At 36.1% G+C, this 26,652-nt stretch overlaps 1 protein-coding gene across 11 annotated transcripts in view; it reads right to left on the reverse strand.

The window, feature by feature from the left end:
• ST7 (suppression of tumorigenicity 7) overlaps positions 1-26,652 on the reverse strand; it is a 242,092-nt gene that overhangs the window by 165,807 nt on the left and 49,633 nt on the right. For 2 of the 11 annotated variants that reach the window (XM_039860995.1, XM_039860994.1), the window contains exon 1: positions 14,033-14,444. The exons of 7 other annotated variants lie outside the window; for them this stretch is intronic. In XM_039860995.1, the coding sequence (XP_039716929.1) occupies positions 14,033-14,054 (22 nt within the window). In that variant the 5' untranslated portion in view covers positions 14,055-14,444. Of the gene's footprint in view, positions 1-14,032; positions 14,466-19,737; positions 19,922-26,652 lie in introns of those variants that run through there. 2 more of the 11 variants (XM_039860992.1, XM_039860991.1) reach the window with 2 other exon arrangements.

Genomic DNA, 26,652 nt, shown 5'->3' on the forward strand with positions numbered 1-26,652 from the left:
GGAGATCCAAGCAATTGGGATTTTTCTACCAAATGTATGACATTTTATTATTATGCAACTATTCCAAAATACAAAATAAGCAGCCAAACTCTAAAGTATATGATATATGGTTGCTCCAGGGAAAGACATAATTGCCACCTAAATGCTTCCTTTCTATGTTGGACAGAGTTCTATGAAAAGGCAGTTTAAATGATCATGTCTCATTTTCACAGTGGCTGGGAAGGAAGCTAAAAGTATAAAACCTAGTGCAGCTGGTACTTAGCCTTCCTTCTGCTATCAATTTTCAAAAGCAAAAATAAATAAATAAATAAAGGTCCAGTCACCTAAATAAGTAAAATACTGAGTAATTTTCTATCCAGTCTAATGATTCATGATACATGTCATGCTTTCCCTTATTCCAGATGCAATTTTGGAGCCCCCGCAACACAAATGATAAAATGAGCTGCACTATTTAGGCTGACATCCAGTCACTGATAATAGTGATTTCATTGCTGCAAAGAACTGTTCACTCTTATAGAGGTGGCTCAACTGCGTGACAGGAAAAACAAAAAATTCAGTGCTTTAGAAGTGAGGAGCTCTAATAAAACACAGGAAATTCAAGTCTTAATGCATGGAATGAGCTTCCCGAACAGTAATAAACAATTCCCAGAGAGATTTATTAAACAGCAAGCAACTATTTTAGTTGTCAGCCTGGAACCTCCACAAATGCAGTCCAGGTCAGAAAAAAGAAAACCAGTATCTTAGGCTTAAAACGCTAATATCCTAAGAAAACTCCAGAATGATGTGTGAAATAAACACAAAGCTATATATTTCTTTGCATGCTTCTCAAGAATTCCCAATTATCTAGTTTTCATATTAGATAGCAGAAAATATTGATTCAAATTAGATCCTGAACTAACCAATTCTTTGAGATTGTCTATTCTACAAAGAATTAGCTCAGGAAAAAAAAAAAAGAGGACTAATTTTACTTTTTGAAGCTACAAATGACAGTACTATATTTAAATGTCAAAAAAAAGAGAAATTAACTCTATAAACATAATTCAGTTTTACCTATTTAAAAATGTCAGGTAGAGAAAATCCTGAAAATATTCATGAAAAACTTGTTCTCATGGTGGCAAAAGTAGTTAGAATGAATAAATTTCCTTTATTATGAACGAAAAAGCCTAAAAAATAATATTCAATAAATAATCAAGTTTCTGTGAAGAGAAAAGGTCTGACAGTTAAAACTGACTCAGTTAAAATTTCTACTATATATGTGTTTCACTTTCAGCAAATTAGACATACTGAATAAAATTTGAATTTGCAGTTGAATTATTTGCTTTTAAAAGAAGTCTACCCCCACAAAAAATAAAACTAAAAATAGAAAACATTGCTTTGATTCATTTGAAATATTCTACTGACAAAAGAAATCAATGCACAATTTCAGGAAACAAAGGTGAGGCATACTCAGCATCCCTAAATTATTGTTCCATTCTGACACCACACACAGCTGGTGTTGTGCAGACTCCCACTTCCTTAACAAGAGAGCCTGGAAAAGGTCAATTTAATATTAAAAACAAAAGGACTACGGTCAGGTGTGAAGGTGGTGTTAACCCAGCAGATGATGACAGAAGGACTCAAGGACCTGGGTATTTTATATCTAAAACAATTTCAACTCTCCACAGTTAAATAAGTACCACTACAAAGGTATGAATTTCACTCACATTTTCCTTAATGTCATTAATTGTATTTACTTCAATAAGCAAGAGAGATCAGTTTAATTAAGCACAGGTGTTGGGTGAAGTAAGCAGAAAACTCCATAACCACTAAGTCTTTGCTTTAAGTAACTGTCTCAAAACATCATAGACTTTCACATAGAAAACTATTAAAAGGATAAATTGCATTTAATATTTAGTTTGGTAGGCACTAACATGAGTAAACCCAAGTCCTACAAAAAATGCAATGCAATCGGAAAGGTAAAGCAATAACCTAAAAGGCTCTAGTATAATAATACTGAATAAAAATAGATAACATTCATTAAGCCTCTACCAGGTAATAAGCATTTTATGTCATTTAAAACTCACAGCAGCCCCATGACATAGTACTACACATATGCCATCTTAAAGAGGAAGAAAATTAGATACGGACAAGTTAGTTAATCTACCCAATGCCACACAGCTGGTAGAATGAGGATTCGAGCCCAGAAAGTAAACTCCAGAGCATGCAAGCCAGGAACCGTGCACACTCCATTATAAAGTGCAATGGGGTATTCAAAAATGTGGGATGCTTTTTGGTAGGGTGCAGTGATTGGAGTGTTGGGAGGACAGAAGAAAGATGTTGGAAAAGGAGTTGAGAATAATTGTTCTATTTGTAAAAGAGGTGTCTATGATTATACCACGGGCTAAAAGTTAAAAAAAAGAGTTGAGAATCACATTAGGAGAACCAGGGAAATTCATGGAGTAAACGGTACCTGAGATGAATTTCAAGAGTAAGAGTGGTTAAGATTTAAATAGTTGAAAATAGGGATAGATCGAAATAGGCCTTCACATGAGAAAAGGCACTCAGGAAAAAGCAAATAATACATACAGAGTAGTAGTAGTGGGAGTTAAGCTGGGAGAGGAAAGTTGGGACCATAGTGTCCAGCTTTGAACACCTAGAGAAAAAATTTATACTTAGTTCAAAAAACAATGAGGATCTTGTATGTCAACTATACTTTAATAAAAAATAAATGAGAAAAAAGGCAATAAAAAGTCACTGAGTGTTTTAGACAGGTGGTAGGCATTGAACAGCAAGCTAGATGACATAAAAAAAATACAAGCTGTATAATTCCATATACATTAAGTCCAAGGCAAAACTACTTTCAAATTATAAAAATCAGAAAATCATTGCCTAGCGAGGAAGAAAACTGGAAGGGGCACAATGGAACTTTCTAAGTGATAGAAACACTATATATTAATTGGATGGTACAGTCATCAGTGTGCACAATTGTTAAAACTCAAAAGACTGAACACTTAATATCCATGTGTTTTATTGTATGTTAGTTATATCTCAATTTTTTTTAAAGGCAAAAAATTCTCTTGTAGAATGATCTAGGTATGGAGGAAGGGGAGCTAGGAAGACAAGTTAGGATGACTATTATAGAAACCCAGGAGAATAATACCGGCAGTGAAGAGAATATAGATGTAAAGAGAAGCAAGAAGAGGACTGATCATATGCATAAAAACATTTATACCAATCAATATTAATGTAAATAAACTATATCTGCATGAATTATAATTCATTCATCTTGTCCCTCTAGAGTGTAGGCTGCCAGAGGGCAGGAATCAAATTTAATAAGTTTTTCTTTTTAAAATAACTTTTTCTCATTCTTTTCAATTCATATGTGTTTGTGCTGTCATTTCTATCCTCAATTATACTTTATTGTATATCAAATATACACATAATGTGTAGTGTTTCTGTTATGGAAAACTTTAAAAATAAACTATTCATTTTTTATCATGTGTCATTAAGGGCTTACCACCTTACCTCCTATTTCCTTTAAGTATTACAACAATCCCATGAGGTTACTAATATCCCTAGTTTACACATGAACAAACTGAGGCTAAGATGCCCAAGGCAACATAATAAAACTAGGCCTCCTTGTCTGCCTGTCTCAAAGCCAAAATTCTTAAGCATTGTGCTACATACATACACCAAAAATAACTAACAAAGTTGAGCTACCTGGAGCTAACTCTGAAAAAAGTTTAAAAAGTCAGTACAGATGAACTCATAATCCATTACATATATCCATCCCTATAGTTTTCAAGACTATATTAGTTAACTAGGGGGTTATTATAGAACTACTCATTTTTAAGCCACCTAAAACAAAGATGGAGGATTAGCTGCCTTAACCATTAGATAAATGTTTATAGACTCATATTTATAACACATATACGTAATGTACTATTTCAGTTCAGTTAAATCGATCAAATCTGGCTTTATGAAGTTTGAAGACTGGAAATTATCACAACTAATATCAAATAATTAGAAAAAGTTCTTTAAAAAATAAAGTCAATTGAAGTTCAATTTAATTTTTAAAGGCAACAAATGTCATCCCAAATCTATTTTTTGAGAGCAGTTGGCTTCAAATCTCTAGAAATAATAAATCCATAGATTTATTAGATTTTTTTAAAAGGTTAGTCCAACAGGACTATAGAACCAGTTTTGTAAGAAGGGGGAATCCTATTTCTAAATATAAAACTTGATTAATTCAGATCTTTCTAATTAAAGAAATGTGAATATTTAGGCAAAAACTGGAGTGAAGTTACTTCTAAAATATAATAAAGTGATTTCTTAAGATATAACAAATAAGAGGAAGAAAGAATTAGTTCAACTTGTTGAGAAAGTAAATGTTTTAACAGCATTTTACATGAACATAATTTTAAGCGTTCTGGTTACAAACCAGTCTTATCTCTTTATTAAAACATAACCCCAAAATACTTCTTCATGGAAATATTTGTTTAGTGAGGTCTCATTTTTCAAGCTATTTAAGACTTTTCACAAATTCAAACAAGTCCTCCAAATCTAAACAACAACATGGCTGAAAACATTATGCTGAACAAAAGAAGTCAATCGAAATAATCCCATGTATATGAAATTCTAGCGACATGGAGAATGACTGTAAAAGCAGCACAAGGGAACCTTCTGGGGATGACAGAAATATGTATCTTGAATGTAATAATAATGGTTACATATATGTATACATTTGCCAAAATTCATCAAACTGTACATTTTAAATGGATACATTTTATCATATGGAAATTATTCTTTAATAAAATCATTTAAAGAAAAAATTGATTTCCCTTGATATATTTTGCACATTATACAACACCAATTCCATTGAAAGCCAATTTTTTCTTTGAATAATGGGCACTGGTGTCAAAAATAACCTCATCTACACTGCTTTAACTGAATGAGAAACATAGTTTTACTATTATTACCCTCTCTGTTCTCTCTCTCTCACTGCCACACTCCCATATTCAGTTGAACTTTAAGTTTCTTATGTCTTGTCACATGCAACTACTCTGCATTCAAAAAATATCTGTGAAATTAAATCAAACAGGTCTCCATACTCGGTTTTACTTTTGTCACCTAGTGTTATTCTGAGAACTGACTAGAATTAAAGCCTTTAAATGTCCTAGGAATTTGGGTTTTTTTCTTTTATTCATTTTTAACACAAACTTTTTTCAAACAAAATATTATGCAAGAACCCAATATGTAAAGCAGAGATACAAATTTATAACATTTAATTTTTATATATTTATAACATTTAAAATTTATAACAAGTTCAAATTTATAACATTTAATAATAAAGTCAACCACTGAGAACATAAGTTCATATATCAGTAGTACCCAATAGATCAAAATTTGTCATTTTCAATATGTGAAGGTATTTGATGTTCTTTGTTTTAGTTTCTTAGCAATTAAAAATGAAATTGAAATCAAATATTAAGAGCAGAGGGCAGCAAACTACAGGCCCATGAGCCAAAGCCTGTCTACCATCTGGTTTTGTTATGGCCCTTCATTTAAGAATTTTTTTTTTTTTTTACATTTTCAAATGGTTGAGAAAAAATAACATTTTTTGATATGTGAAAATTACATGAAATTCAAATTTCCATGTCCATAAATAAAGTTTTATGGAACACAGCCATGATCATTTGTCTATGGCTGCTTTTGTGCTACAATGGCAGAGTTGGGTAGTTGCAAAAGTGACTGTATGGTCCACAGGTCTAAAATATTCACTATCTGGTTTTTTATAGAAAAAGTCTTCAGACCTCTGATTTAGAGAATCCCCGCAGAATCAACTTAATGAAGCAGAGACCAGACACTACTTATGGCAAACTGTATTTTTCAAAGATGGCCCGTACAGTATTTTCTATCCCACTTGTTCTTTTGCAATGTGACCTTGTCACCCCCTCATCAAAAGGAGTCTAATTCCATTCCCTTTGAATCTGGGCTTGTCTTAGTAACTTGCTTGGCCAATATAATATGGTGGAAGTAACTTCTGAGACTTCTAGGACTAGGTCATAAGAAACTTTGCAGCTTCCCCGCTAGGTCTCTTGTAAAGTTCCTGTAATGCCTGCCCTAGCATGCTTCCTCTGAGAACCAAGCACCATGCTATGAGAAACTTGAACCTCATAGAGTAGCCAAATACAGCCATTCCTGCCTACAAGCCCAGCTGAGCCTCAATAGCCGGCCTCAACTAATATCCATGTGAAAGAGCTACCCTGGCCCTCCAGCCAAGGTGAGCCTTGGGATGACTGCAGCCCCAACAGGCATCTGACTGCAACCGCTTTAAAGACCCTACATGAGAACCACCAGTGAGTCCAGTCAAACCACAGAGCTGTGAAATATAATAATAAATGCTTATTTTAAGCCTCTATGTTATGAGATGGACTGTTATATAGCAATAGACAACTGAAACACCATTATACTAAAATAAAACTAGGAATGAATCAGATGAGAAATTCCAGACTTCTGAGTCAAGCCCAGCCTTGGACTATCCATGCATATCACCAGGCCAAACCTGAACCAAAGTCTCCCACTAATCCTAGGTATTCTAGAAGTAGCAAATGATGAAGTTAAGTGGTAAATAATACTCTAATGGAATCACCGTGACTTTCTAATCCATATGCATTCCAATCAGGCTCCTATACTGCCAAAATATGCTAATAAGCCTGAATCCTAACAGTCTAGAATTCTCATAGAGAAATGGAAAATAATTTTTTCAATTCCTGAAATTACATCAAAATTGGTAAAGAAATAATTCTCAGTTTTCATGCTGTAAAGAAACCGGTGATTATACTACCTCATTATTTTTACTTAATAATCTTATAAAAAATGATAAGTGAGCTTAGATGAGACGTAGTCAAGTTATCAGTATATAGCACAGTATCAGTACACAGCACTTTACCTCTAACACATGTGGACTTAGTAATAAAAGTCTATATGCTATTTCATTTGTGTCACCTGCTCCTGCTCCAAACAAAGGGTGACAGGTAAGAGTTATTCACTGACATGTTTCTGATATGTACCAGTTATCTGTGATAAACTCCTTAGACTATAAAATTTAATTAAACTCAGTATTAATCCCCTATAAAGCCCACACATCATACTACTTTAAATCACAGCAGATTCAAATTTTAAGGAATGACTGCTTAGTATTTGTTAGGTACCCTGCTACACTCTAGGGATATATTGTCAATTGGTATCAATTTCATTCAAAAGAGATCAGTGGTGTCTTGAATTATTAACTATTGACATTACTGAGAACCATAATGTAACACAGAATACTGTGTTTCATACCTTAACAGATATTACTGAAACACTTAAGATTCCTAAATTTTTTCTTAATTCAATAATTTATTTTAATATATTTTATGACACTATTATGGGAAACACTTGCACAAATAAAGTGTTTTAAGTGGAAAACGTTCCAACCTTTAGTGGCTTAAGCCAATCCTACAAGAGTGCTGTGACCAATCAGTGATGCCTGCCACAGAGGTGACTAGTGAGAAATATACTGGATACTTACCAATTGTGGCTCATTTCATCTAGTTTCATGCAGTCTCCTCCCTGCAGATCTCCTACTGTGTCCCTTCAAAGATCTCCATGATGGAATTTCTACCCAGTTTTAGGAAGTGACATTTCTCTTTCGTTAGCTAATCTTTCCCACTGGTGGGGTCTACCACAGATAACCCTTGAAAATCCCCACCCTGGTACAGATACACTGGCCACAAAAGGCATATTCCCCTAATGCCAAGAGTTCATTGGATAAGCAACAACTTGGGCGAGAAGAGCTTAGTTGGTAGAACATGGTAGAGCCATGATTTGAATCCAGGAAATTAAGTACCAGAGTCTTTGCACTTACTCACAGCACCTGGCATGTGGTTGCTGCCATTTCTACAACATGTATTAAACTGTATCTCTGTCTTTCAGTTCACGATTATTTGAATCCATTATAATACAAGTAAAATCTCTATAGAGACAATATTACAAGTTATTATTCTAGAACAGCAAATGTGACTACATTACAGGACTTTTAAATAATTCAAAACATACTTGTTTTCTAATTAAAAACATTAATAAGTATGCTTATGAATGCTTTATACTTATTAGAAAAAAATATAAGATAGCAATACTCTTCAAAAACCAATTTTAAAAATGACCATATATTTCATATTCTTACATTCCATATGGTCTCATATTAAAAGTTTAATAGTATTTGATCATAATTTATTGCATTGACTATTATTAATGTTAAAAATACACATTATCAGTCACTTTTCTGACTCAGAACCCATAACAACAATAAATTCTATTCACATCCTGTGTAACTCCATGGGATCCTATGGGGAAAGTTTCCATATATGGTAATTTTTCTCCAAAGACTCCCCACAGTTTAGACAGGATATGAATCTGCTCCATTGTAACAATGAAAACAACAGATCACTGAAAATTCATGTGTAATTTCTGCTGAACAAACTACAGACTGACAATGAGGGAAATCAAACTCAAGTGAAAATAAGTAATCTGAGAATTTAAAATTAACCACTGGGTATTTTTATTCTATTTCTGGACTACCAAATAAGTATATAAATATCTAGAAGAAAAAAAAAATTCGTATCTTATTTTAAAATATTCTCTTGATACTAAAAATTATGATGTCAACCATTAATAGGCAAGAAACTCAAAAGGAAACTTCACATAATAATTTACATTGTCAGAAAGAAAGTAAAGATGATACACTAAGACAAGTTGAAAATGTTATATGAGCTTTAGCTTCCCAGGCTCTTGTATGACCACATCCCATGTAAATCTCTACGACATATAATTTTTCAATATTTGTGACTTTAGCAATCTGTGATATTTTACTTATCTAAAGTCATGTAATTTTTTTACATTCAGTGCTCTGAGTCTAGACTAAGAGGTAAACTTTTGTGATTGTTGTGTGTGTAGACATAAGTATTTGTATTTTTGCTTTAAGTAACATGAAAGCATTTAAAATCCAACACAGCCAAATACTAACTGCCAGATTAAAGTTGTAAGGAAAAAAATGGCTGTTTTCCTAAATTACTTAGTTTCATATAATAAAACTAATAAAGGGTGAAACAAAATATAGTACTAAAATGCCAAACATACTAAGCAAAAACATACTAAGCAAATATCTGATACGATTATTTAATAAGTATTGGGGCTTATATTGAAATGTCGCCCAGTTGTGAATAGCCATTTTTGAATGACTATAGTTACTAGTAACATCTCAACTAATTCACCAAAATTACACCAACAGAACCAAGGTTAATCTTACATTATGATTGGTTGTCAAGAATGGCCCTGAAATGCACACAAAGAGAGAGCGTAACTCATTTGCTTCTCTATGAAAGAGATGTCCGTTTAATTATAAAGTTTCTTGATTACTTAATATCACTAGAGCATATTCATTTGACTATCTCCCACATAATGGCTCAAAATTCGAGATAATTCTGTTGTTCTTGGAAACATGGCACCACACTCACTATTAAAACTGAAAGCTGTCAGTTTTAACTTAATACACTCATCAGTAATGAAAATAAAAGGCAGGAGCTGACCTTTTGGTACCCATCAAAGACAAATCACATGGGACATCACAAGTACCCCAAATCCTTTTCAGCATCTGGCTACCTACCCACAATGATGTAGGCATCCAGAGAATAGCGAGAAAGACTTGTGGGACAGCCACACCAGAAATGAAGAGAACTGACAACCTAACACATGTGTCCACCATTTCCCCTTCACCCCTCACCTCACTAAACATTACCATTTTGCTGGTACTTTGGTGATTTCTTGTTCCCTTCCAAAGATGCATTAGCTATTCTTTTTATTATTACTACAGCAAAATTCTGGGGGAAAGGTTAAATGACTATTTGTCCCAGGGGCATCCTGTTTCTCAAAAGGTGACATGTTGCTCTCTTCACTGGACTAATAAAGCAGGTGCTTTACAAGACACATTAATATTCCCAGCACAGCACATCTTAAATGGTACCCTTGAGCCCTGAAAAATTAAACAGGGGAGGAGAGAAAGAGAAGGACTAAGAAGGATAAACACTAATTGAATAAATTCGTCGTACTTGAAGTATTTACTCTTTGGAGAATAACTAACTTTATCAGGAAGAATGTAACCAAATGGCAAAAAAGCAAAAACGGTTTTTCTTACTCCACAAAAGATTAAATTTTTCTCTTCCTTTATAAAATTTTAAGAATAAAACTTTTTAAATTTTTGTAATTCCATTTATCGATTTAAAAATATCGTTAAATCGAATTAAGTACCCAGAATATGCATTTTAATGACCACTCCCCTCAATAAAACTTTATTGATAGTACTTTCTTCTTAAACCTAAATTATTCTCACCACAGAAACTAAAATTTCATTTCCTCTAAGCATATAAAGAGCAAACATACTACTCACATTTTTAGACATGGGAAATTTCAGTAAAGGAAAACTCAGTGAACTACATCAAGATGGTAACAAAGCTACAGAAGTCACTCTTCCTTCTTTTTAATGATTAATCTATACACAACATAGAACACTTCTATTTCAAAGTGAGCTAAAACAAACTAGACACTGATGAGATTCAGATTCTCTTAAGTCAGAAAAAAATGAGATTAGCACTGTTGGAGATAGTCACTATAACAATATCAAAAGATATTCACTAAAACAATGTTAGAGCATTTATTAATTTTGTTGCCATAACTATGTAAGTCTTCAACTTGAAGGTGTAAGGGTTTACTCTTCCAGGTAAATTTTTTGGTCGTTTTTAAGGCTGTGTGGTAGGGGTGGTAGCAGGGAGGGACTTTTTGGTATTTAAATCAAGCAATACTATTTCAGTGAAGCAGAACATGTTATAATGTGATATCCAGACTACTGCAAATTCCTGACCTCCAAGGTCTGAAACATAAAGTCGACTTAATCAATCCAGTATTTGAAAACGAAGACATTGGCATTTCCTTCTCTTATAGGCAACGAGCAAGGAAGAGAGAAAAAATTTTTTAAAGAGCCGTTTATACACGACTCTATCCACAGAACTCAGAATAGTGAATACTTTTGATGAGAAGTAATATTAACTGGGAATGGTACCACAAGTGAACTTCCTGGAGCAACAGTAATGTTCTGTATCTTTATCTGGGTAGTGGTTCCATGAGTATCTGGGTAGTGGTTCCTGGGTAGAGGTGAAAAATCGCTGAGCTACACACATTGACTTATGCATTTAACTGTATATAAACCACATCTCAACTTAAAAAGTAAAAGCATCCAACAGAAGTAAAGTGCTCTAACCAGAATCAAGGGTAAGAATCATAAAATCAGAATGTTAGAGAAAAATTGACCTTTCTAGGATCTAGCACAGCACTGTACACAGAATATATACTTAAACAAGTATTTACCATAAAAATTTAGTAAGAATATCCCAGGTGGTTTGGAAAATCCCTTTTGAACTAATTAGAGGTTCAAATGAGACTATTTTTCTGAATATTCTAAATATAGATAGTTTCAGCCTATATATAGCCTTTAAAAGGTGGAAATTAAAGGCCTAGAAAACTATGCTCAAGAAACAAAGAAAATATACTTTCTTAACTCTGAGTACAGGTTTAAGGCATCTCTTTCTGTAAAGAAGACAGTCTAATCTCAACATTTAACCACTGACAGTACAAATCAATCTACGGTCTTCTAGTGACAAGCAAGAAACTTAATATTCAATAAAGTCAAAAAAATGCCAAAAACTTGTATGATAGTGTTCTATCTTCTGAATGGTACTCTGTTCAGTAATCTAGCAGCTATGTAGACAAAAGGCAACTAATCAGCAGTTTTCAAACATAACACATATCACATGGGTGATATTATCAAAAGATCATGTTTGATGATCAAGAAAGGCTATGTCTGCTTAGTAAACCTGGCCAGACTAGAATCCCTAGTCCAAGAACCCAGAGACACCCACCCTGAGTTTCAGCTTCCACTTTCAGCTACACAAATAAGACTGATTTCCCTTTAGTAGATAAATATTTCTGTCCATACCTAAGTTCCTACATAAACAAAATTCCATGACTGAAATGAAACTGGAAAGTCTTTGCCTCTTAATAATCTGTTTCTATTTCTGTGATGACGATGAAGGGGACCAAAAGTTTAGCCTTTTAGGATACTGATTTTTAAGCCGAGTATTAAGAAACAAAAAACTCAGAAAGAACCTTTGACCCTCCCCCTTTTCCTGCCTAAGAGATTTGGAGGAAAAGACCTCCTCCAGTAAGGAAATCTTAGTATGTTGGCAGATTAATTTGAATTGAGTATAGTGGATGGGAGGGCATCAAACAGGGGCTTGTTTACTAGAGTACCTCGTGTCTCACTGTTTCTGGGTTGCCTAGCAAAAATTTACCCACCATGTGTGTTCTGCCTTTCTTCAATTACCTGTAAATCACCCATTCTCACTTTTGAAATCTAAGATCCTGTTCAAATGTCTTATATATCCAATTTCACCTCAACTGTCTTTGAAATTTTCATGCTTATGTGAAGTCCCCATGCACATGTATTAAAATTAAATTTTCTCCTGTTAATCTGTCTCTGGTAATTCATTAGCCCAACTAGAACCTAGAAGGTAGGAGGAAAAGTATTATATATATATACTTTTTTATATATATATATAAATATATATATATATTTAGAACCTAGAAGGTAGGAGGAAAAGTATTATATATATATACTTTTATATATATATATATATTTAGCCCCTGCAACAATAATTTCAATGTACCATTAAATGAATTCAAAAAATTTTAAATAGAAAATAATATTGACACATGCTGAACAGGACACTGCATCTCATTATTAATGTATCTTGATCTTGATTAGGCAATGTGGTTAATTTCAGAAATAGAAAGCTACCACATGAAACAGCAAAAATAATCAACCCTGAAAAAAGCCAATCAAGAAACAAAAAAAACTGAGGATTATTAGCTCCTTTGAAATACTAATATTCTGGAATAATCATCAGCTGTGACAGTCACACTGACCACCTGAGATCAGAAATGGTCGAATTATAAATTCATAAGAAATGTCTTTCTTAAATTTATGCCTAGCCCCCTACTCCTCTCAAAGACAGTGTCTTGCCAATTTTTTAATGTTCTAGGCCAGCAAATTGAGTTTCTTTAGAAATTCTTAACTGTCACCTCTGCTTATGAATAACCAAATATTCCGCAGAGCCTATACAACTGCATTGACAAGTTATATTATTCTACATCCAACATTAAATAATCCTTAAATTACTTAGGCTGGTTATCATTTTATAAATACCAATTTTAGCTGTCTACAAGTACTGTCCAGCTCAGCCCATTGTGCGGGGCCTGCTCTGCACCAAAGCAATTTCATTGAATAAGTTTTAAGACAGATATGATGCTGCTGGATTATGATGCTAGCCAGCATATCAAAATTGAATCCATTGTATTAAAAAAAAATCTTCAAAAATAAAGCATATTTCTTATTCTTTTTTTAATCCATATAAAATATCTATGCCTATGTTTTTATAAAAATATAGAGGAAGGGGTTATAATGATACCCTTTTATTCGTTTAGATAAAAAATACATACATAAGCCCTTGTTTCTTTTCTAATAAACACTATCATCTCAGATCCCCCCGCCCCACCACCCCAGTATTTATTTTAGGGTTTAAGGACCATTATAGAACCCACAACAATAGATCAGTGACAGACCTGATCCCATCAATTAACACATTCTAGGGAGGCTGCCTGGTTCCTGCGTCCCTCCCTCCCTCCTGAAGGCCTGGTTTTGACCACACTGACATCCCTGGACTTAAGGATGAATAACCCAGTTAAGGGAGAGTCCCTTCTCTGAGACCAATTCCTTTGTAATTAGAGCCAAAACACAAAGGCTGTTAATGACCTAAGGCAAAGCAATATGAACTCTAAACCAATGAAACCATGACAGCAAGCAGATTTCTAAATAGCAAAGAAGTGGGATCCATTTACTTACATGAAGATTCAGTGCCAAACATGGCTGGCTCCAGAGGCTGCTTTAAAAAAAAATTAGGAGAAAAGGGGGGAAAAAGGAAGAAAAACAGAGGAGAGTGTACGTGTGAGAGTGAAAAGATGAGCCTCTACACAGCAGGGGTCATGAAGACAGACAATGCAGTCCAAGCTGTGTCCAGCTGCCAGATTCTCCTCTTACAAGCTTCAGTGTTCTCCCGTGTAATTGAAAAGCAAGATCTCCTACAGCACCAAAACCCAAAACCGAAGAGCTGCTTTTGGAAATCCAATAGGGAAAGGCAGGCCGATGTGGCTCTTCTGGGATGCAGTGAGGCAGGGCTAGGTAGCAGCAGAGGCAGGACTGGGAACAGCAGCAACAGAGGATACTGCAATTCCTAGCCCTGCTGTAGCAGTAAGACAATAGCAGGGCTTATGCATACACTGATGACGTCAGAGACACTGCACAGACCGACTGCGCTGCTGAGCCAGAGAGGCTCCAGGGCCTTCAGGGGGGCAGGCAATTCAAAGGGGAAATCCTTTGTCACGAAACGTACAAAACCAAGAGCCACATATATATTCCCCCTCTTGACAAGATCTTCATCTTTTGATACCAGACACTAAAAGGAGACCTCAAAGAAATTTAAATATTGGCTTTATAGCAACCATCACAAAAATATGCAGATCAGGGCTCTTGGTTTTATGTAGCAAGTAGAATTTATTAAGAATATCGGAAGTGAGAATAATAATCTGTCTTAAAAATAACTACAGAACTCACTGTTCTTTCCCTAGGCTTATGGGAGATCAACAGATCAAAGGTTGTACACTCAATCACAAACATGTGAAAACATGTATAGTATTGCACACACATTCTGGGCAATAAATACACACACAAATGTAACAGTAAAATAACAGTATTAAGTTCTTAGAACACTGCTTCACACACAGCAAGCACTCAAATGTTAATGATTATATTATTAATTTTGCAACTATTTTTCAAATGTGAAAACCACTGCTCTAGGAATTTCCCCTATCCTATTCCTTTTGCCTTATTTTTTCTCATTTTCCCTAATGAGAATTCCCACCATTTTCCAGAGTAATTCAGTCATTTTAAGGCTCTGGGCACACACCTCTGTACACCTGTGCAAGCAGGCATTTATGACCAAGAAACTCATTTCTTTGTAGCCTGCTCATGCAGAGAAATAATTGAAGACAATATTTTGTCTCTTGAGTCACTTGACAAATAACAGTCTTCCTGCATTACCTTTACCCTTAGAAATCTGGTTTAAAAAAAAAAAGCTAGAAGTGTATAGATTTTCTTTAGAATGTCTATCTGACACAAAGAAAAACGTCTTGTTTTAATGTTTTTAAAAATACTGAAATGTACAAAATGTGGGTGTATGTGTGTGTACATATTCCCATAATCCCACACTTTTTAAATAATATAAAGTAGGAAGTTCGAAAGCTCGTTTCCTCTCCATCCGTTCAAAGTATATACTTTTCCCAATATTTTCTTGTGTTTATAAAGATATGTCTTTATGTGATACAGCTTTTAAACATTAAATTCTGATATGAATGTGGAACTGAAAGTTACTATCTAAAATATCATTAATAGCTCTTCCGGTCAGTATACGTAGATCCATTCATCCTCTTAATGGTTGTATAAGTTCCCATGGTGTGAATGTAGCATAACTATTCAAGGTAATTTGAACTTTATCTTATTGAAAATAAGAAAATGCAATGATGCTATATAAGATAAAGATTAAATATTTTGTTGTAGAAAAGTATAACAATAACTAATACTTACTGAATCTTTACTATGTGCCAGATAGTATTCTGGGAACTTTACATGTATTAACTTATTTGATCTTCTGAACAGCCCTATGAGGTAGATACCATTATTATCCACATTTGACAGATGGTGAAATAATTTACCAAGGCCACACAGGTGGTAAATGATAAGCTAGGATTCAAATCTATGTAGTCTGGTTTCAAAGCATATGCTCTTAACTACTCTTCCATAACGCCTCTTGAGAAATCAATAAATAATTAGCAAAATTTTATCTTAAGAATTCAACTAAAATGAAAGGAAAATAGAAATCAAAAATGTGGAGAAAAAAATTCTTAAAAGAGAAATATCACTAGAAAAAACTAAAAATGAGAAAAAAGATTGTACCAAAGACTGCAAGAATTAAGAATAATGTGTCCCTCCCAAAATAATTGGTCATGTCAATAACCAGGTGAGATACATCTGTAGGTAGTAGGAAAGGGCAATATACTTCCAAAGGGTTGAAGCCAGAATATTATCTTATGTAAGATCTATTTTAAATTGCATACTAGATATTGTACATGAATAGTCACACCAACAATATATGGATGTGGCCAACAGAAAGGCAAGAGGAAAAGCAGAATGAGAAAATGGTAAGAGATATTTTCCACCGAAAGCCATAGTCTATATGCAATAACTGCTTTGCCAGCTCATTGATAAAGCCCCTTTTATCAGCTCATATGTGAGGGCATATATATGCATACAGAAATGCATTTTTCTCCGTGCTTATATTTATTTCTTGGCACAGACTATCAAGAGTAAGTAAAAGGCTGCAATATTTTTCAAGAAGTCTACTTTTTAGATAGCTATCACCATGTTAAAATATTAGGTATCTCACTTGCCAGCAAAACCAGATGCAAATGACAATCTCTGACTCCTAAGGTTCTATAACATCCGGAGGTCTGAGGTATTTCTAAACACTTCAGAAGGTTGGGATCTACATCACTGGAACTCTGTATGTGACAAAGTAGATTTCAAAACTTTAGTTTGTGCCAATTCCTTCCTCTAGTTAGGTGGTATGAGCTCAGAGAATAAAGACAAATTTTAATGTGTTGCCTAAGGAAAATGTAATGAAGGAAGAATAAAACTGATCTGATGTCCCCCAGGACACACCAAAAAAATCACACAATACATTCCAAAATCAAAGTGATCTTTGGATTATCAATTCTAATTATGCCTGCCTGCCTGCGACTTTGCCATTCCACTTAGTAAAGCAAGTACTGTTAATTTTAGGATAAAGTTAGCAGTAAAAGAAAAGCTCAATATTCAAAATAATTAGTGGTCAAATAATTATTGTTAAATTAGAATGGTATTGATAAAGAAAAGTAATAGTGGAAATCATAAAGTAAGTCAAGAGGACTATCAGCAGAAATCGCATTCATGAGTTCACTCAGCAACTACTTCTTGGGAGCCTACAATTCTGCACTCCAGAGGCACAGCCGTGAACTAACTTTCTCCTCTATGGAGCTTACATTCCAGTGGGTGAGACAGACAAACAAATATGCAATATGTCAAGTGGTAGTGTGTGTTATAAAGAAAGATAAGAGGAATTAAAGGATGAGGAGTGATTGAATGGGAGGGTATTTTAAGTAAAATTGTCAGGTAATAACAGCCTTTTAAAAAGATGACATTTCAACAGAGACCTGAAAAAAAACTGAAAGGAAACTGCCATGGATAACATAGAAACCACATAGGATAAAAAGCATTCCAAAAAAAAAATTAAAATAAACCTATTCTTGAACCATCAAGAATCAGTTTTGCATTGGAAGATAACCCCTTCAGTGCTGAGACAATGCCATTAATACAAAAGTAGTTGTGCTGAACTGTGCTGATAGCAGAATAAATTCTCTTTTTTAATCCAAGATGTCACTCTCCCATAAACTAGAAACATGTGTTCTTCTCTTTAAACAGACTAAATATACATACATTTGCAAATATATAAATGTTTGTAAAAATCACCATAGAAGACAACATTCAAAACAGCTTCCTATAACATCAGACACTAGTTTAATTAATGTACCTATTATTGTGGTAAGAACATAAACCACATCCCCTCTAGAGAACACATAATAATTTTGAAAGTGTCAGATCTAGAATTTCTCTGGAGCCATCTCCTTTGTTCACATTAAAGTTTTATTTTCTTAGCATTCCTCTTGAGGTCTATGCAGCATGGTAAAGCTTTGCCTTTTAGAATACCATCTATATGTTTATAAAGCATCACTGAAAATAAAGGAATGTTTTAATGGCAACATAAAAACTAGAAAAATGAAAGAATTAATTATTCTGTTCTTTGGTAAAATAGTACAAATTTATAATTAAAAGCATACTCATAGTAAAGCTTCCAGGTATAATTTTAGAAATTTGATTTTTGCATATGGCATTAAGTTTGTTCCTTCCATCTTCAACACAGTACCACGTATATAGTAAGCTTTCTAAAAAGTAAATATATTTTATTTCAGAGCCCTAGAACAAAAAATTCTGGTACACTAATCTTATGAGGAAAAGAAACTTAAAATACACACATGAGAGAGAGCGAGAGAGAGAGAGAGGGAGAGAGAGAGAGAGAGGGATGGGTACTAGTATACTTGCTTTAAAGGAACTCTTAAATAGGAAAATATGGATTTGTAAAAAAAAATCTGAGGTAATTAATTACTTTAGGTTGTTTTATCTTCAAAAAAATATTCACCACACTGCTCACCTCAGCAGCACATATACTAAGAAATATTTACCACAAAAGTCCTTTACATAGCAAATTACTAAAAGTCATATTTAAATTATCAATTTCACAAAAATTTTATTTGCATAGCATAATTAGCTGTCTTGTCAAAGGTCCGTCCACTGGGATTTTGTCATCACGCTGGGTATAGAAAGTGGATCTCTGCCCTAGTGAAAAATATTCCAAAGGCCTTTGTTCTTTAGTTAAAAAGGAATCTGTCAGAATACCATATACCATTACCCAAAAGTTCAAATTCAGGGTAATATAATTTTGAATTAGTTGCATAAATTTTGGGCAAAAACTCATGTCCTCATCTCCTTATCAATGTCTCACCTCTAAACCCACCCTCGCCCCATCCAACTAAAAGAATCCCCCACATAACTCCCAACAACCACCACTCATGGTTAGTCTAACCTTAACTTTATTCCTAAATCTATACCAATTTACCATTTGGTGAAACTAGAAATTGAGAACAAGGCTACATAGTTTTAAAAAGAAGCTAGTTATCTATCAGAAAAATCTATACATATTAACACTCAGAAAACTTAGAGTAAAAACTGAAATTCTCCAATTCACTTTATGATGTTACTTCCACAACAAGATCAGGCAGCACACATGCACAAAACCACCACAATGCCAACAATGTTTTACAGAAGCCACACTCTGCAGACTGTGTGTATACTTTATTCTCTATGTAGCACAATCTGAACTCGGATGACTTGACTTTAAACCTTCTGGCCAGGAAGGAAGAAATGTGGATTAATTATGGGTTGTAGCTTATTTATTTACTTAATTTTTTACATTTTATTATTAGTTTCAAGAATACAGTACATTGGTTAGACATTTACGTAGTTTATGAAACGACCGTCCTGATTGCTCCTTCTCTCTTATGGCTCTACACCTAGGACTGCAGTTTATTTTAAGTCTGTTTGATTGCGACCCAAATGGAAATAGGAAACAACAAGGGTATATCTGAGAAATTCCCTTAAGTACTTATCCTAAATGATCACAATTTGTATATAACAAATGCAGATGCACTCAGGAATAAATTCATGCATAATATTTTTTAAAGTACAAACACAGCCATCATAATTTTTAGATATAAATTCAAACTAAAATTATAATTTAAGTAATTCCACATGGCTGCAAAATAATTTAAATTTAATTTTACCTATATAATCCATAATGAAGCAACAGGCAGGAAAGCGGATATTTTCCAAGGAACAACTCTATCCGACACAAAATGAAACAGCTCCCTGGACAGGCTGAGCACTCTGGGGAAAGCCTCCTGCCATGTGACATTAAGCACACACACACTTCTGCTTATCTCGACTCAGGCCACAACAGCCGTGGCTCTTCTCTCCATTGCCTGCTCTTTTCAAATCATCCTTAGAAAAGTCTCTCTAGAAAAGAACCATTATTTCTTCCCATTTAATTCCTGTATTATTAGTTTAAAACTGGGGGCAGGGGGGCGGGGAGGGAGAATAAATCCTCTTTTTTCTCTAAGTGAAAACATAAGATATCTATACTTTCATCCTGGTACTCAATGTTACAAATCCACTTAACCTGAAAGGAGTTGGCATCCAAAGTTTTAGAAAGAATATAACTGTGTCATAACAGAAAGCAAGTATCACAATAGAGTCACATAAATTTTTGATTTCCCAGTGCATATAAATGTCACTTTTACACTACATTAAGTGTGCAATAGCATTATATCTTTAAAAAATAATGTTCATACCTTCCATTAAAAATACTGTATTGCTAAAAAATGCCAACTGTCATCTGAGTCTTCAGCAAATTGTAATCTTTTTGCTTCAGTGTTGATAGCTGCTGACTGATTAGGGTTATGGTTGCTGAAGGTTGGAGTGGCTGTGGCAACTTCTTAAAATAAGACAACAATGAATTCTGCCTCATCAACAAATGCTTCCTTTCATGAACAATTTTCCTGTAGCATGCAATGCTGTTTGATAGCATTTTACCCACAGCAGAACTTCTCTCAAAACTGAAGTCAATCCTCTCAAACTCTACTATTGCTTTACCAACTAAGTTCATGTGATAGCCTAAATCCTCTGTTGTCATTTCAACAGTCTTCATAATATCTTTACCAGGAGTAGATTTCCATCACAAGAAACCACTGTCCTTGCTCATCCATAAGAAGCAACTCCTCATCCATTCAAGTTTTATCAGGAGATTGCAGCAATTCAGTCACATTTTCAGAAGGGCTCCACTTCTAATCCTAGTTCTGCTATTTCCACCACAATTGTAGTTACTTCCTCTGCTGACATCCTGAACCCCTCCAAATGACCCATGAGGGTTGAAATTAACTTTTTCAAAATCCTGTTAATGTTGATATTTTGACCTCTTCCAATGAATCACAAATGTTCTTAATGGCATCTAGAATGGTGAATTCTTTCCAGAATGTTTTCAATTTACTTTGCCCAGATCCATCAGAGGAATCACTATCTAAATAGTCTTATGGAATTATTTCTTAAATAATAAAACTTGAATGTCTAAATTACTCCTTGAGCCATGAGCTGTAGAATGTATGTCGATTTAGGAGGCATGAAAACAACATTAATCTCACTGTACATCTCCATCAGAGCTCTTGGGTGACTGGGCGCATTGTCAGTGAATAGTAATATTTTGAAAGGAATCTTTTTCTGAACAGTAGGTCTCAACAGTGGTCTTAAAAGATTCAGTAAATCATGTTCTAAACAGAAATGCTATCATCCAAGATTTGTTCCATTTACGGCATTGGCAGAGTACATTCAGCATAATTCTTAAAGGCTCTAGGATTTTTGGAATGGTAAATGAGAACTGGCTTCAACTTAAAGTCACCAGCTGCATTAGCCCCTAACAAGAGAGTCAACAAGTCCTTCGAAACTTTGAACCCAGACATTGACTTCTCCTCTCTACCTATGCAAGTCCTAGATGACCTCTTCTTCCAAAATAAGGTTTCATATAAACTGAAAATCTGTTGCTGAGTATAGCCACCTTAATTAATTTTCTTAGCTAGATCTTCTGGATAACATTCTGCAGCTTCTACATCAGCATGTGTTGCTTCACCTTGCACTTTTAAGTTATGGAGATGACCTCTTTCCTTAAGACTCATTAACCAGCCTCCACTAGCTTCAAATGTTTCCTCTGCAGCTTCTTCACCTTTCTCAACTATCGTAGAACTAAAGAGAGTTAAGGCCTTGCTCTGGATTAGGCTTTGGCTTCAAGGACTGTTGTGGCTGGTCTGATCTATTCAGACCACTAAAACTTTCTCAATATCAGAACACGCAGTTTCATTTTCTTATCTCTTGTGTTTCTTGGATAACAACTTTTAATTTCCTTAAAGAACTTTTCCTTTGCATTCACAAATTGGCTAACTGGCAGAAGAGGCCTATATTTTGGCATCTCTCAGATTTCAACATGCCTTCTTCACTTTGCTTATCATTTCTAGTTTTTGATTTAAACTGAGAGACATGACTCTTCCTTTAACTTGAATACTTAGATGCTATTGTGGGGTTATTAACTGGCCTAATTTCAATATTATTGTGTTTCAGGAAATAAGGAGATCCAAGGAGAGGGAGAGAAATGAGGAACAGCACATCAGTGAAGCAGTCAGAACACACACATTTATTGATTAACTTTGCCATCTTAAGTGGGTACAGTTCATGGCACCCAGAAACAATTACAGTAGTGAAAGGGACCAAAGTTTTCCCACTCTAAAGCTGCCTTTTGGGATACTGATTTTAAGCTATTTATTAAGAAACAAAAGACTCAAAATAAACCTTGACCCTCCCACATCCTATCTAAGAGATTCAGATGGAAAGGCCTACTCCAGGAAAAAAATCTTAGAATGTTCACCTTAACCTAATATGATTAAGTATGGTCAATAGGAAGGCTTCAGGCAGGGGCCTGTTAGCGATACCCTATGTGACCGATTATCTCTGAGTTGCCTAGCAAGAATTTACCTGCTATGTGTGTTCTGCTCTTCCTCAACTACCTGTAAATCACCCATTCTCACTTCTGAAATCTAAGGCCCCGTTCCCACTCTTACCTCCTTTGTTTATAATGTCATATATACCCAAAGTTGACTCACTGTTTTTGGAATTCTCATGATTATCTGAGTTCCCCATGCACATGTATTAAAACTTGATTTTCTCCTATTAACCTTTCTCTGGGAATTTGATTATTAGCCCAGCAATAAAAAATTAGAAGCTAAGAGGAAAAGTACTATATATTTTTTTAGCCTGTACAACAGTAACATTGAAGATCACTGATCACAAGGTTCCGGTCAAGATGGCAGGGCAGAGCTGTGCTCGCCTCCTCCCACAACACATCAAAGTTACAACTAAACTACAGAACAACCATCACTGAGAATTGCCTGAACTCTAGCTGAACAGAAGTCCCATAACTAAAAACATACAGAAGAAGCCACACCCAGAGTGGTAGGAGGGGCACAGACAAGGAATAGGCTGACCTCACCCCATGTGAAAAAGTTAAAAATCTGGAAGGTTATCTCAGCAAGAGAGTTCCCCCATGAGGAACAAGGGGTCCCAGCCTCAGATCAGGGTTCCAATGCCAGGAAGAGAAGTCCCAACAACTCTAACTGTGAAAAACAGCAGAAATTGTGCTGAGACGAAGGGAGCTGGAGCACCAGGTGTTCCTCTTAAAGGGCCCACACATGTATTTACTTGCTGATGGACTCACTCACTCTGAGCTCCTGCACTGGGACAGAAGCTTGAAAAGTGCCAGAGACATCCAGGGAGGAAATGAATTGTCTAGCTTCAAAGTGAGGGCATGAGGAACAGCATTTTTTCAGACAGCAGGGCTGGTAGAAGCCATTGTTCCTTGGTTGAGCCCTAACACCACCCAGCCTGCACATACAGGCAAGCACAATAACCGAGTCTCTATTGAGCTGGCTAAAACCATTCACCCCACCTTGGTAATTCTCTGAGACCCTTCCTCAACCAACTTACAAGACCAACTAAGCCACTTCTAGTGGCTATTCAATACAATCTACCTGTAGGCATTCTTAAAATCTCTTAAAAGTTCACAAACACCAACCAAGCAGCATATGGCCTCGGCTTGCCCCATACCTCTTGCTAAGCCCCAAGCCCAGCACTAATGGCAGCTGGCCTCAGTTCACAGCTTAGCTTCTCCTAGCTACCTCCAAGCCCAGTACAAGTGGAAACTAACTGCAAACCACTTTTTAACTCATACCAAGTAACCCTGTGGCAGGACATAGGCAGCAACTGACCTTGACCTGCACCAGAGTCCCTCCTAAAAGGCCCCAGAACCAATGCATTTGGCGGCCAGCTTCAGACCACACCTGAGCACCACCCACTCACCTCCACAAAAAAACACCCAAAGGGCAGTCTGAGCAGGCAGCAGAGCCCTGCCAAACCAAACACTGCCCTGTAAGGTCAGTCCCTGAACAGAAGCTCCACTACTTTAGTCACAGTTAGTCCTCACAACCAAGCAGCCTGAGGATTAATCTTTCCCACTAACGTTCCAACAGCAATCAAGACTCAACTACAACAGGAGGGCACAAAAAACCCACATAAGGAACACACCTGGAGCACCTGGCTCAGGTGACCAGGAAGACTGTGCCACTGGGCCCCAAAGGATACCTTATATCCTTATGTAGGGACACTCTACTGAGACCAAGAGACACAGCAACTCTACCTAATACATAGAAACAAACACCAGAAAGCAGCTAAAATGAGGAGACAAAGATACATGTCTCAAATGAAAAAGAAGACCAAAGCTCTCCCAAAACAAACAAACAAACAAACAAACAAACAAAACCTCACAAGATAAACACAAACAATCTACCAGATGCAGAGTTCAAAACACTGGTTATAAAGATGTTCAATGATCTCGGTGAGAACTTCAACAAAGAGACAGAAAAAATAAAAACAGAGATGGAAAACATAATGAAGAACCAGTAAAAAAGGAAGAACACAAAAAGAATACATTAGAGGAAACCAAGAGTAGGTTGCATGAAGCAGAGGATCGCATTAGCAATTTGGAAGATAAAGTAGCAAAAAACACCCAATCAGAACAGCAACAAGAAAAAAGAGTCCAAAATAATGAGAATAGTTAAGTTTATCTGTCCTTCAATTCTGACTGATAGCTTTGCTGGGTAGAGTTGTCTTGGTTGTAGGTACTTACTTTTCATCGCTTTGAATATTTCCTGCCAATCCCTTCTGGCCTGCAAAGTTTCTGTTAAGAAATCTGCTCATAGACTTATGGGAGCTCCCTTATAGGTAACTGACTGCTTTTCTCTTGCTGCTTTTAAGATTCTCACTTTGTCTTTAACTTTTGTTATTTCAATTACAATGTGTCTTAGTGTGGGCCTCCTTGAGTCATCTTGTGTGGGACTCTGCACTTCCTGGGGTTGTATGTCTATCTCCTTCACCAGGTTAGGGAAGTTTTCAGTCATTATTTATTTCTTGAAATAGGTTTTTAATTCTTTGCTCTCTCTCTTCTTCTGGCATCCCTATGATGCAAATGTTGGTATGCTTGATGTTGTTCCAGAGGCATTTTAAACTATCCTCATTTTTTTGGATTCTTTTTTCTTGTTACTGCTCTGATTGAGTGTTTTCTGCTACCTTATATTCTAAATTACTGATTCGATCCTCTGCTTCCTCAATCTGCTGTTAATTCCTTCTAATGTATTCTTCATTTGTTATTGTATTCTTCATTTCTGACTGGTTCTTTTTTATGTTTTCTATCTCTTAAAGTTCTCACTGAGTTCACCTAGTCTTACCCTAAGTTCACTGAACATCCTTATAACCAGTGTTTTAAACTCTGCATCTGGTAGTTTGCTTGTCTCCATTTCATTGAGTTCTTTTTCTGGAGTTTTGTTCTGTTCTTTTGTTTGAATCATGTATCTTTGTCTTCCCATTTTGGCTGCCTACTTGTGTTTGTTTCTATGTATTAGGTAGGCTGCTATGTCTCCTGATCTTAGTAGAGTGGCCTTATGTAGTAGGTGTGCTGTGGGGCCCAGTGGCAGTCTTCCCTGGTCACCTGAGCCAAGTGCTCCAGGTATGTCCCTTGTATGGGTTGTGTGTGTCCTCCTGTTTTAGTTAAGCATTGGTTGCTGTTTACTCATCAGAGGGATCGTCTTATTCTCAGGCTCACTGATCTGATGAATGGCCATGACCAGTGGAGGAGTTGTTGTGCAGGGGCTGAACCTACAGAGCAAGATTCGCTTTAGCAGGGTTCTGGTGCCTTCCCTGTCTGCCCTTTGGATGTGTCGTCCTTAGATGTGACCCCAGGTGGTGCTTGGGCTCAGACCAAATCCAGCCACTGGGCATGCAGGCTGGGGCCTCCTGGGAGGGGTCCTGCCACTGGCCAAGTTCAGCTACAGCTTGTGTTCTGACCAGGGTGTCCTGTCAAGAGCCATTAAGCAATCCACAGATGGCTGTCACCCATACTGGGCTTGGAAGTGCCTCGAGAGGCCAAGCCACAAACTGAGGATGGACACCACCAATGTCAAGCTTGGGGCTGCTCAGCAAGAGGTATGGGGCACACCGAGGCCAGATGCTGCTTGTTTCGGTTTTGTGAACTTTTGAGAGATTTTAGGAAAGTCTGCAGCAAATGTCAAGACAAGCCGTTTCTGTGGAAAATCCACTAAAGAGGCTTGGGCGGGCTCGCAAATTGGGAGGGAAGGGTTCTCAGGGACTCACTATGGCAGGGGGTGGGAGGTGACCAGTGTTAGCTACATTGGTGGGAACTCAGATATGGCAGCCCTCTGGTTCTACAAGCCGGGTTGGGGAGAGCTCAACAAAGGAACTATGTCCTGTCAGAACTCCTGTCTGGGAGAAAGCTGCCCCTCACCCTGAAGCCAGACAATTCAGTTCCTCCCTATAATGTCTCTGGTGCCTTTTGAGCTTCTGCCCAGCACTGGAACTCAGAGCGAGTGAGTCCATTATAACGTATGTTCATGTGGGGCCCTTTAAGAGAAGCATCTGGGACTCCCTCAGCCCTCTGACTCACTCAGCCACCATCTCCACCTGTTTTCAGAGCCAGACGTTGTGAGGATTTCTCTTCCCAACACTGTAATCCTGGGCTGGGGAGCCCGGTG

This window comes from Pteropus medius, unplaced genomic scaffold, assembly GCF_902729225.1.
Source record: "Pteropus medius unplaced genomic scaffold, Ma_sr-lr_union100, whole genome shotgun sequence".
In the NCBI taxonomy this organism is placed as follows: domain Eukaryota; kingdom Metazoa; phylum Chordata; class Mammalia; order Chiroptera; family Pteropodidae; genus Pteropus; species Pteropus medius.